The 13109-nt window shown below is 48.9% G+C and overlaps 1 protein-coding gene across 1 annotated transcript in view; it reads left to right on the forward strand.

Annotated features, from left to right (window-relative positions):
• Nucleotides 1–3306: 3306 nt before the first annotated feature.
• The window catches only part of CDH4 (cadherin 4, type 1, R-cadherin (retinal)), a 621238-nt gene continuing 611435 nt past the window's right edge, over nt 3307–13109 (forward strand). Inside the window, exon 1 of the mRNA XM_010841909.1 lies at nt 3307–3425. Within this exon, the coding sequence (XP_010840211.1) occupies nt 3307–3425 (119 nt within the window). The remainder of the gene's footprint in view (nt 3426–13109) is intronic.

Consider the following 13109-nt stretch of genomic DNA (forward strand, 5'->3'; position numbering starts at 1 on the left):
CCTATCTCCACGCAGACCCTGAATCCCACCAGGGAGGCACCTCCATTTCCCTGTGAGTTCTGGGCCCACTGTCCTTTCCCAGCAGTGACATGACAGGTGCAGACGCGAGTGTCATCGTCCAGAGTGGTGCCCTAGGCTTCTTCAGGACAGCACGGCCGATGCCCGGGGCAGCGAGCATCCACCTAGTGTCAGATTGGAGTCATCTGTCGAAAATAGTGGGACTGAACTGTGAGGTTGTTTGTTTAAACCTGGCTGGGAAGAAGGCCAGATCAGAGTGGATTTATTACCCAACAACGAGACGCTGCGTGCAGCTGGCAAATTTTTATGTACATATTCTTCCCTGCTTGGCCAGCTCCAAGTCAATAAAGCAGACCTGGTATCTGAAAAGAAAAACGTATATACAGGCATGTAAGGAGGAGGAGGCTGAACCTACAGAGCTTGGCTGTGTCTGAGTTTATCCCACCAGGCTGAGCAAGCTGGTCTCGCATCTCGGGTTTCAGACATCCCTGCAAAGCTTATCATAGTGCCAAGTGGAGGTGCAGGCTTTGCTCATCCTGGAAGGGGCCCTGTGCATCCTCACAGCCCCAGCCAGGCTGCAGCCTCCTGTGCGGGACCCACCAGCAGCCCAGATCCACGGTGTGGCAGCAGGTCATATGGGCTGGAGTTGGGGACGGGGCAACACCTTCCAGAATGGCAGAGCCTACCCCAGCTCAGGGGGCTGGCTCTCCTGGAGGACAGGAAGCCAAAAGGCAGAGGGAGGAGTGGGAAGGGGCCCTAATGCTGGGAACTGGACGAGCCCCCTTGACATGTATTATTATACATCTTACGTATCTGAGTCCTGCAGGATTGAGTTACAGCTTCATTCTGACACCGCTCTGTGTGTGACCAAGAACAAGGACACCCCCACACGCACACACTGGAGTCCCATCACCCATATCTGGACCAACCTAGGAGTGTTGGTGGGCAGGGCTGGCTTTGTGACTCATCTGCTCCCCCTAAATCCACCAGCTGAAGTCCTGCCCCCCAGTACCACTGGGAGTGACTGTGTTAGGAGCTAGGGTTTTCAGACAGGAAACTGGGGTCAAAAGAGGTCTCTAGGGTAGACCATCACCTCTTTGACTGGTGTCCTCATAGGAAGAGGGGACAAAGACACAGAGCGATGAGGGATTCTGGTGCCTGAGGACACAGTGAGAAGACAGCTGCCTGCAAGCTGGGGAGAGAGGCCTCAGGAGAATCTGACCCTCAGACACCCTGATCTGGGATGTCCAGCCTCTGGAGTGTGAGTAGTAAAGGTCTGATGTCTCAGCTGCCCAGTCTGTGGCATGTTGTTGTAGCACCTGGATCCAGGAATGCAGGTACTCAGAACATGGCTCAACGCCTAATCCAGAGCCTTTCTCCTATCATACCCCAGCAGTCAGTGTTCTCCTGTGGTTATAACCATGCACCATGGACAAGGTCACACCGTCCATTCTCAAAATCATGAACTGACCCTCTGCAGTGATGGGTGTATTCCTTTCATTCATCGTTTCTGAGTACCTAGCAACTGCCCAGCAGTGTCCCAGATGGCAGGATGCCCACAGATGAGTAGACACTGGCAAATCACAGACAGAAGGGAAGAGCTCGGCTGGACAGTCCGTGCAGATGCTCTGGGCTAATTTCTGACGTCGACCTGTTGGGGCCCTGGCTTTCCAGCCCCAGATGATCCTGCACAAGCAGAAGAAGCCCTTCTTTCTGCGTTTGGCTCCTGGAATACTTGGTCTCCACAAAGACTTTTCTCTCATCTGAAAACAAAACCGCCCTGCAGCTGCCAGGAATCTTAGCAGCGCTGCTTCTCTAAACAGGGTGGTCTGTTTGGCTCCTGTGCCCCTGAGTCCACTCCCGCGCCCACCCCCCAGGTTCTGTGTGCCATCTTTTTTCACTTTGGCTCTTCTACTCTTGTGTGTTTGCCCAGCAGACCATCAGGTACAGAGGGCGTGTGCAAATGTAGTTGAGAAAAGAGCCTCTAGTGAATGACAGCCCTGGGGACACACTGCACCCCAACACAGCCCACCTCACCTGGACGATTAGTGATGCTCATGTTGGCTTGAGAAATATTCTGAGAAGTCCTATAGAAAACAGAGCTGCTTTACACTTAGTTTATACAAATACATTCGACCAAAAGGTTGTTATTAAGACAGAAGCCTCTCTTTCTGCCTCACAGGCTGGTGATGGCAGTGTCCACTTGGGATGCGGTGTTTGCAGCGACTGAGTGTGACGCTGGAACCAGGAGGTGAGAATCAGAATGCTCTTCCTTCCCAGAGTCCAGCAGCCACCCTTGGTACCAGGCCCATCTGCGGCAAAGTGCTGCCTCTCAGCCTCCTGGAGATCTGCATCCAGTAACCACATCTCTTTCCTGACTGACAGTAAACTGTATGAGGTCGGCAAGCTCAGCTTACCCTCCAGCCCCAAGCTGAGTGTAAAAATAAAACATAATTGTTTAAGAAAGAACAGAAAAGTGGGGGATGGGGCACCCTGTTGGTGCTGCTCCCTGAGAGGCTGCAATAGCATCAGTTCTCACAATGCTGCGTATTCCGAATAGGGTCCCTGGGAATTCCATCAACGAGATTTCCATACAGCAGAATATGCTGGAGAAGCGGTTTCATCGGCGGAGGGGGCAGGCTCTTTCTGAATGTTTTTCAACAGAGCGCTGGTTTTCTGTCCCGGGAGACCTTGGCAATTTAAAGAGGCAATTGCTTCTCGGGCTCACCCTGCAAAATTGGAACTAATAGAGCCGCCGTCTCCATCAAAGTTGCTCTTGGGAACTGGATACAATCCAAGAAAGACTTATTCTGGACAACATCAATATTTGTCCCATTAAAAAGTGTGGTATAAAAATCAGTTACATTGTTGACAAGCTGGTCGGGTCCTCCCAGGCTAAGCCTGTTATGAAAGCTGGTCCCTCGCTCTAGCAAAGTGAACTGCAGGGAGGTTTTTGAAAGCCCGTGCCTTGGCCTGTGGGCCTCTTCCAGGGTTCCATGTAGAAGTCCCGAAATGACAACGTCTCGGACTGACCTCATTTCAGCATTTTCTCCCCCCGCAGCATCGTTAAGTCTTCCCAGCACACTCGCCAATGCAAATCATCCACTTATGTTCTCACACAAAATCCAATTGCCAATTTGTCTTTTTATTCTTACACTTAAAGTGATTTGCCTTCAAATAATCTACGATGAATTGTTCATTTTACTACCGCAGGAAGCGATTGGTTCGTCCAGGGAGCCACTAAGATCGCAATCATCACCAAAGAACTTGTACTTTTCCCGCATAACTATGCAGCAGCCAAGAGATGCCTGTGGGGGCCACAGGGCCGGTTACTACCGTGGTTCCCCGTTTGCTGCCCTGCATCCACCACAAGGCCCTGACCCAGCCAGATCCACCCTGGCCTCCAGGTGGGGCTGAAGACGAGAGTCTAAGCTGGCTTTGAAGGTGCTGTGGGGACACCGGATGCTCTCCAGGAAGTCATTAATTAGCTCTAATCGCTTTGTGGGCACTGGCGTTTGGCCATAATGGAGATGGATTTGGGCTTCATAATCCCTGGTGGAACTAGACATGAATGAGACCCAGAGGGAAGGCGGTGGTTTAGAAAACACAAGCCATCAAATGCAGGTTGGAATACTCCTCCCCCACTGGGCTCCGGTCCACCCATCACCTGTCCTTCTCAACCCCTGCTTCTCCAGGAAACTCTCACCAACTTTTGCATGGATCCGGGGTGGGACCTTGGGCAGACCCTCACTCCCAGGTGTCACCCTGCCAGACCTTGGGAACCAATGCTTCTCCCTTTGCAAGAGATTCCTACCTTGATTCTTCACGCCCCAACAAGCAGAGAATCTCATAGCCTCAGAAATCAAGAGAAATCCTGGGTTCAGCCGGAGATGGGACTGGTGAGGCACTGGTAGGAAAGAGCCTTCCTTCTCGGGGGAGCACCTCCTCCTCTGTGGGCTCAGCCATCACTTATCTTCCCAGAAAACTTGTGGCCTTCCAACAACCATAGCTTTCCCTCCTGCGGGGACGTCAGGCACAGGATGAAGGTCAGAACAGTGTGAAAACTTCTGGTCAAGGTGTGGGGCTGCTCTTTCCCCGGATGACAGAGGTCCTTCAGCTGAGAAGATATTGTACAAAAATGCAAGCAGTGGAATTTAATTGCCAATTAGAGATGGTGGTTTCCAGCTGGCCATGGCTCATCTTTCAAAAAGAGAAAATTGATCTTAACTCTGGAAGCTGGCGACTTATAGGGGGACAGGATCTCCTGGAAACCTGAAGCCGGAGTTGGCTCGGACCTCACGTGGACTCAGGAACCCTCAGAAAGCCCAATGCATTATTTATTGTCATAAAACGCAAGTCTGAAGTTTTATCATAAAACGTATGTCTGCATAAAAGAACCTGACATGGTAAATCAATAAACAAGAGGATTGCTTGCCGGAATGGCCTTTTTTATTGTTTTTGTTTTTTTATCAGCATCAAGATCACATAAGAAACGATGACCCCCTAGAAGGCAGCTTGGGGAAGGCAGCCAAATGTGCTAAAAAGGGAGAGAAAGTGGGAGTACTCGCCAAAATTAAAAAGCATAAAATAAGTGTTCCACTCTCCCTGTGGGGAGAGAGCAAGGGCAGGGGGACCTGCTTCCTTTCTGCCTTGGTGGGCGCTGCCAGCCGGTTTATGCAGACTGAAGATGTACAGCAGAGGAGTGCTCGGACCCGCAGGAGATTTGCAAAACAAAAAACAAACAAACAGAACAAAGCACACACACACTCTCTCTTAAGCAACCACCCTGGGCCTGTCCTTGGCTTGGTTCCTGGAATTTTCACATACTCATTGCTTCATTGACACTTCAGAGAAATTCCCAGGAGGCAATGGCCTGACACCCATTTGACAAATAGGAGCTGAGACCACATGACTGCAGGAAACCTCCCCCCTGCTCCTCTGGTCTGTGGAGACAACTGTGAGGGCCAATTTTTCTTCCTGCCTAGGATATCACAGGACACAGCAGTTTTGATGGAGAAACCTGAACCCAACCTGGCAGTGGCCTTGATCATGGACTTCAGAATCAGCCCCCTTGCTTCAGGACCCGGTCTCTGATGGCCAGTTGAGTTTCTGCCTCCACCTAGCCTTGCTTCCTGATTTAGAGAAAGGAGAGACAATGGGTCGGCAAGAGCATGAAATAAAGAGCCTCATGGTGCAGGCACTTAGTAACCACTAAATAAACCATGGGTCAAGTGTGTTCCGAGCACCCTTGAGCCTGGGCTGGTCCACTGCTCAGACCAGGTCTTCACTAGCCCCTCAGGGGCTCCCGGGATGCTTTTCACAGATACGTTCGTTTTCCACTGTTCGTTCTCTACCACCCCCATTTGACTACAACTTTTGTGAATGGAGGAAACTGATAGATCTATAACAGATTTGTTCAATAGCACTTGCTGAATAAATGAGCGAATAAATGCATGAAGATGGGCCTTCTGTCTGACTACATGCTGCCAACACAGCTGGAAGGGAAACACCTAAGCCTGTACTTGTGGGGTTACATGACAAAAGGGAATTGTAAGGTCTGATCAAGTGCATGCGGGCAGGGGCTGGAGGGAGCTGGTCTGGGGGCTCAGGACCTGGAGCTGGACTTTGAGAAGCAGCAGGAAGGGCAGGGAGGAAGGGTAGCCTCCGCTGTAGGGGGTGGCAACTTCACCAGGGCTGTTCTGCAGAGATGTGTGACAGGATGGCTCTAGCATCTTTAACTGAATATAAACGGGCTTCCCAGGTGGCTCAGTGGAAGAGAGTCTGCCTGCCATTGCAGGAGACACAGGAGACATGGGTTCGATCCCTGAATCAGGAAGATCCCCTGGAGGGAGAAATGGCAACTCATTCCAATATTCTTGCCTGGGAAATCCCATGGACAGAGGAGCCTGATGGGCTACAGTCCCTGGAGTTGCAAAGAATCGGATATGGCTAAGCAACTGAGCATGCACAAATATTGCCATCAGATCAGCTGGGGTAGATCATGTGCCTCCCCATCACTCCAGTCTTGACCAACAAGGACCTCAGTGCCTCTGAATAAATCCAGAAACAATGCAAAGGAGCACAGGACCACCGTGCCAGGCATTTTGACAGTCTAGCAACATCTTCAGCCAAAAGAGGCACCAGCCAGAAGCCTCAGTGGCCCGTCACTAATAATCATTGAATATGTTTGATATCTGCTGTGTGTATACACACTCCCAAAGTAAATTGCATGTGGGTGTTTACATTGAGAGAGACTTTCTATGTTATAATTGATAGAACTTTAATTTCCATGTGGCTCTTTTCAGTATTACTGAGCCTTAGTTATTTTTAGGGAAGCAAAATGTTTTCCTTTGACCACCCTGGTCTGAAGTGGCTGCTGCTGCTGCTAAGTCGCTTCAGTCGTGTCCGACTCTGTGCGACCCCATAGACAGCAGCCCACTGGGCTCCCCCATCCCTGGGATTCTCCAGGCAAGAACACTGGAGTGGGTTGCCATTTCCTTCTCCAATGCATGAAAGTGAAAAGTGAAAGTGAAGTCGCTCAGTCGTGTCCGACTTTTAGCGACCCCATGGACTACAGCCTACCAGGCTCCTCCATCCATGGGATTTTCCAGGCAAGAAGAGTACTGGAGTGGGGTGCATGCCTTCTCCGGGTCTGAAGTGGAGGGAGAAGCAAATCAGATGGAACCAGGACTGGAGAAGCAGTGATACAGGTGCAGCTGATTGCACCTCCCTGGATCCCGCCTGCTCCCACGGCCAAGGCTGAAAGGAGGAGAACATGCTGGCCCTGCCGTGTTTCTTGGTGTAAGTGTGAGTGCCTGTGAACTCAGTTGCTAAGTCATGTCTGACACTTTGTGACCCCCCTGGACTGTAGCCCTCCCGGGTCTTCTGTCCATGGGATTTCACAGGCAAAAATACTGGAGTGGGTTGCCATTTCTTTCTCCAGGGAATCTTCTCAACCCAGAGACTAGATGTGTGTCTCTTGAATTGGCAAGTGGATTCTTTACCACAGAGCCACCAGGGAGGCTGGTAAGTGTGCGTGCTCTGTGCTAAATGAGGGTTCACTTCCTGGGAGATGCTGAGGTTTGTGTCTCTAGCGGGAATCAGGAGGAAGAGGACAGAGGAAGAGGCAGAGGTCTTCCAATCCCCTTGAACTTGCCCAGCAGTGGGGCGTGGGGTGGCATGAGACATAGCTCTGTGTGTGGGCCTGAACCCTGAGTCCCTGAACTCTGGGCCACATGATCACCCTGCTTGGACCAGGTTCTAGAAAGCAGGGGATTGGATCTCCCACAGGACTGTGGGAAGGAGATGATGTGTAGAGACCATCCAGACCAGTACTCCCCCAGGGGGCAGAGGGAGGCCTGGGATCCCCACCAAAGGGCATGAAGACCAGTGTGCCAGAAGTTGGTACTGTTCACCCAAGAGCCAGTCATGACCTTAAGATTGTCCAAAAGCCTCGGCTAGTTCAGGACAGGGGAGCCAGGATCTTGGGCTCTAGAAATGGTGCCTGAGTCTCAGAACTGTCTGCTTCTCTCCACTGTTGACCTCATTTCCCACCCGCCAGGAAGATGACCCCAAGACCCGTGTCCTCATCCTTGAATGACTACAAGAGGCACTGAATGAGCTGGCTGGGCAGCTCTAATTCACAAAGGGCCACAGAGGCCTCCGAATGAAGCTACCCGAGGCCAGACCCAAATTCTCTGTGCATGTCCACTCCCAGAACAAGAAAGTGACCAAAGGGATCCTGAGAAATTCTGGGAGACATGAATCCCTGAAGATCTTACACAGAGAGCTGACATGGCAGCCCTCTCTTGTCAGCTTGAAAAAAGAGAGAAGAAAAAAGAAAAGATGAAGGCGATGGCTGTCACTTACCTGCAGGCAGGTAGAAGGAGGTGATCATATTTATCCCTCTCACTCCCTGCCAAGAGCTCAGGATTCATGGGGAGTGTGTGAAAAATACAGATAAGCTGTGCTGATCAGTGAGGCTGTTTTAAACATCAATTTTTTAGAAACAAAAATAATCAGGCTTGGGGTCATGCATGGTATGTCACTTCAAAAGAATCAGGCTTGGGGTCAGACTGGCCTAAATCCAGCCTCCTGATGATGCTAAGATCTTAGAGCTCTTTCATCTCCTAAGTTTCCACATTTTCATATGTGCAAGGGGATTAACAACACTGATAGAACCTGGTGGCTGCACAAAAGCTGATCCTTTCCCTTCATGGAATGGTCAACCCCTCTGCTCGACCCAAAAAGCCAGGGGTTATGGATGGCAGTGTCAGTTAAGGCAGGTGCATGCAGATGGGGCAGGGAATGGCAACCCACTCCAGTATTCTTGCCTGGAGAATCCCATGGACAGAGGGATCCGGTGGGTTACAGTCCATGAAGTAGAAAGAATTGGACAAGACTGTGGAACTGAGCTGGAGAAGGAAATGGCAACCCACTCCAGTGTTCTTGCCTGGAGAATCCCAGGGATGGGGGAGCCTGGTGGGCTGCTGTCTATGGGGTTGCACAGAGTCAGACACGACTGAAGTGACTTAGCAGTAGAACTGAGCACACACACACATACAGAAGGGGCTGTATATCCTGTTTGTTGTTTTCCAAAGTTTGTTTGTGTTTTACACAGGCGGACAGAGTGGTCCAGAAGACGTGTCCAAGGGGACAGCTGGGCCTCCATCTCACTGCAAAATGGAGCATTTCCCAGACTGATGGGAGGAGGTGAGCTGGGGAAGCATGGGGGAGTTTGGCGGGACTGCAGTGCAATGAGAAACGTTTGCAGTAGCCACATCAAAACAGGTGAAAAGAAACAGGCGGCACTAATTTTAATAATGCATTTCATCTAACCCAATAGATCCCAATGCTACTAGTTCAAGACGTAATCAACATGAAACATCTTCATGAGACATTTTGCAGGGTTTTTTTTGCACCAGGTCTTCAAAATATGGTGTGTGCTTTGCTCTCACGGCATCTCTCATTCCAAATGAGTCACATCTCAAGGGCCCCATAGTCACCCATGGCCATTGGCCACCAGATAGGACTGCTCAGGGGTGCCCAGGCCCTGGCTCTGTTGCCTACAAGTCAGGAAGGACCTGGACTGAGCTTGGGGGTGGGCCAGCCAAGGCCAAAGGAGCTGGGTCTCCTTGGAGTCAATTCCTGCCATGATGACCTCATGGATGTCCTTGGGATCCCACCACTGCCGGACTCTGCAGTTGATTTCAGTTTGAGGTGATATTGTAGGTGTCTGATGCCCTTGTTCCACATGGCAGAAGTCACATAAAGTGGTTTAAAATTTCTGTAGCACAGTTAGCATTTTTAACATATCTGCAGTGAACTTTAATGGGATTCCCATAAAAATTGAACAGACCTCCTAACTAGCTGGAATAGTCAGTGAATGACCTTGGTGTTTTTAATTAAATCCAAAGTGAAATTTAAGACCGTGAGAGTTTTATGTGGCCATCTATGCAAGATGGGACCAGGGAACGAATGGACCTCTCTACCTGCCCAACTGACACTGGGTTGATCCAGACTAGCTCATTCCCAGGTGTGGGGTCAAGTGATTACTCAGTGTGTGACACCTGATAGCTCGAAAGTTTTCCATAATGGCAGGAAGGACTTCTCCTGGATAACTAACTCACACTTGACCTTCTGCCTTCACCTACGAGATCTTTTCTTGTTTGTGCTGGTGAAGGCAACACATATATTACTATAATAATTTTTTAAATTAGGTGCTTCCCGTGGAATGGTGAGCCCAGGTGAACTAGAGATGTATGTGTTCCTGGGACAAGGAGGAGGATGAATGCTAAGCAATAAGGACCAATGGGAGCAGGTTGTCAATCAAATCTGTGAGTGGTCTATTTAAGGCAGAACCCAACCTGGTTTATAAAAGGATACAACCTGATTCCTTCTGGTAGTAACTCTATCTCATCATTCCCCTCCATCCCAGGAAATATCCACAACTCTCCCACATTCATTCATTGGAGGTTAATCAGAACAACTGTGTACAAACCAAATATGGCTCACACCCCAACCCCTCAGAAGCCTCCCTCCACCCCTAGGCAAGGATGTGCTCTTAGTTCTCTGAAGCTACAGGTCATTGCTTCCTGATGTTTTCCAACTACCTATCACAAATATAAAGCATTATGATTCTAAGTGTACTTGTATTATCTCCCTGATGGATGAGAAGATTTTAGAACACAAGATCCGGTTCATTTTCTTCCTGTCTCCCAGAAGTGCCCAGCACAGGATCACCCATGTACTTGCCTGCCCATCACTCCTGGTGTTCCCCTGCTCCCTGCCACCCACCACCAGCCCTCTGTCTCTTGGGTCTAGTTCTGTCAGACTATGTCATCTTTCTCTCTCACATTTCTTTTCCCTCTTTTCCTGCTTTTCAAAAAGCACCATGGAAGGCCTCAATTAACTGCTGGGCTGGGGCAAGATATTCTCGTTAACTGAATGAATGAATGATTAAAGTTAACTGAAGAGTCATCGCCAAACATTTTTCTGGTTGCCATGAAAATCCTCATTGTTGAACATATTTCTAAATATAGAAGTGCCCATCTGTCTTAGGAGCAGCCACGTAAAACGTAACAGAACTTCTTGGTGGTTGAAGATCATTATTCGATCATCATTTCTCATGATGAGTCCTTTCCCAGGGTGCCCTCACCACCCTCAATGCCCCCTCAACCTCCTACAAATTCTTCTCCTAAAGGATCATACGGCTGTCAGATGCCTCTTATCCTCAATCTAAGGCAAAAGTCACCTTCTTATTTTAATCCAAAACGCTATGAAGATGTGGAGTAGTGTGTTCCAAATTAAAGGACAAAATAATTCTATGAGATTTACTCTGTAAAAGCCAAAAAAGAAGTTGGCAGATACCTCTGACCCAAAGCAGATATCTCTGCTTCCTTGCTTAGAGAAAAAAAAATATCTGTTTTGTTCATGCATAATATGACTATTAATTTAAAGACATTGGGGACCACGCTCCAGCCCAGAGGGATGGGGTGGTTAAATCTTGATTAGTTAAACCATTCCTCTGGATGGTGATCAGTTTAAGAGTTCCTATAACAATTGGCCTGTGACCACAGGGATTGAGAGTGAGGCATGAAGGACAGTCTGCTGAGGGACTCCTGGAGAAGGTTTTCTACCTCTTAAAAGGAGGCACAGGACTATCCTCTCTTCCTGCCCTGGGGTTGTGTTTTCTAAGAATGAGAAGCTGGGTGCTACTGCAGCCACATTGTGACCATGAGGGGCAGGTCCAGGAACGAATGCCAACACAATGGCAGAGCAGAAAGGTGAAAAAATCTTGTCCTTAAGTACACCAACGGTCACCAGATCAGCCATCCTGGAATCTCCAGAATTTCCCACTTTGGTTTAAGATATTGAGTTAGTCTTTTGTGTCTCAGTGCTATAACTGTAACTGATGTGCACAACTCTTACCTTCTAGTCTTCAAGCAGAGGGTGGTGGAAAATAAAGAGAAATGCACAATCTGAATAATTAAAGTATTCTAACTGGTGTGGTTCTGGTTAGTTATCATTTATTTATATTTTTAATATTTTTTATTTTCTAGGGGGACTCACAGCCATGGATCCGTACCTGCAGGAAGCCTCCTGTACCTCCACAGGCATCTGCCTGGTTCTGCATTTTCTTAGCCTATTTTCTTCATCCCTAGACCTCTGAGCTGAAAGCTTCCTCGCAGAGGCTCACACCTGGATCCTGAACAAGCACATCTGTCTGCGCAGACCTCCACTCTCATCACAAGCTGGTAATTCCGTGCTGACTGTGAACATCCAAACAATCTCAGAGCCAGAAAGACAGCCTTGCAGGACGGTTACAGCAGGGAGTGAGGAGGCTGCTCCCCAAGGGTGGACGTCTCTACCAGTCACTCTGCTTAAACAGAAGGAGTTCGAAGTCCAACCAATCATAAATATTTCTTTCCCCTTTGTTCTTCAGTTTAATTTTGTTTAATTTGCATACAGTAAAATTCACCTTTCTGTGTCGGATTCAATGAGCTTTTCCACGTGCATCACCTCTCAGTCAGGACGCAGGCAAATCCATCACCCTCAGGACCATTTGTCCTCAGGACCTCCTCCTCCTAATCTATGGCACCTCTTCATTCCTACAGTTTCACCATGAGAGTGATGTTTTAGAGGACGAAGCCTTTGAGTCTGGCCTCTTTCATTAACTACAATGTATCTGAGGTTCACCCCTGTTGTTGTATCAGTTTAATCCTTTTAATTGCTGAGTAATATTCCACCATTTGGATGTATCACAGTGTGTTCATCCACCCACTCCCTCAGTGAAGGTCATCTGGACTATCTCTAGTTTGGGGTAATCCCTGCTATAAACATTCATGTACAAGTTTGACATGAACATTCATTTATATTTGTCCAGGGTGATACCAAGAACTAGGAGTCCTGGATCAGTACTCATTGGGTGTGTAACTTTTTGATGAAACTGCCAATCAGCTCTCCACCATGGCTGTTCCATTCTGTGTTCCCACCAGCAATGAACAGTGCCCCTGTGGCCCCAGACTCTTGGCAACACATTATTTCATCAGTGGTTTTCACTGTGTCCATCTGAATAGGTTAATGCTATTTCATCAGGGACTTAAAGGGTGTTTAACATAGGAGGTTAAAGGGAGGGATGGTTGTAGAGAGCAGAGGGCCCTGGGCACTTCCCCATGGTGGTAGCACCATGATTGGTGGTGTCCCCTCGGAGCCTTTGACCAGCATCTTCTGGGTCCTGTCCTTGCCCCCCTGTCCTTCTGGGAGACACACACATGCACACACACACACTCCCAGGGCCACACCCCCATGCCATGCTTCCCTCTGAATGCAGAGGAGACCTCATTTCTCTGCACCTTCCATGCTCTCACAGACGGACGTGATTTATGGTGCGTGCCAGCACAGTCTCTCTGTGCATGGCTGGAGGAAACCGAATTGATGAGAGAATTGTCAGAAATGATTCCGCATGTGTTGTGGGGTGGATTTTAAAGGTAGATCAAACGGGAAAGAACCATTTCTCTGAAATAAAATGTTCTCCCATTGTGATGTGTAATATTTCCCCAAGAAATAATCTCCCTAATTTTTCCAAATGA

The sequence above is a fragment of the Bison bison genome, unplaced genomic scaffold (assembly GCF_000754665.1).
Source record: "Bison bison bison isolate TAMUID 2011002044 unplaced genomic scaffold, Bison_UMD1.0 scf7180017864167, whole genome shotgun sequence".
In the NCBI taxonomy this organism is placed as follows: domain Eukaryota; kingdom Metazoa; phylum Chordata; class Mammalia; order Artiodactyla; family Bovidae; genus Bison; species Bison bison.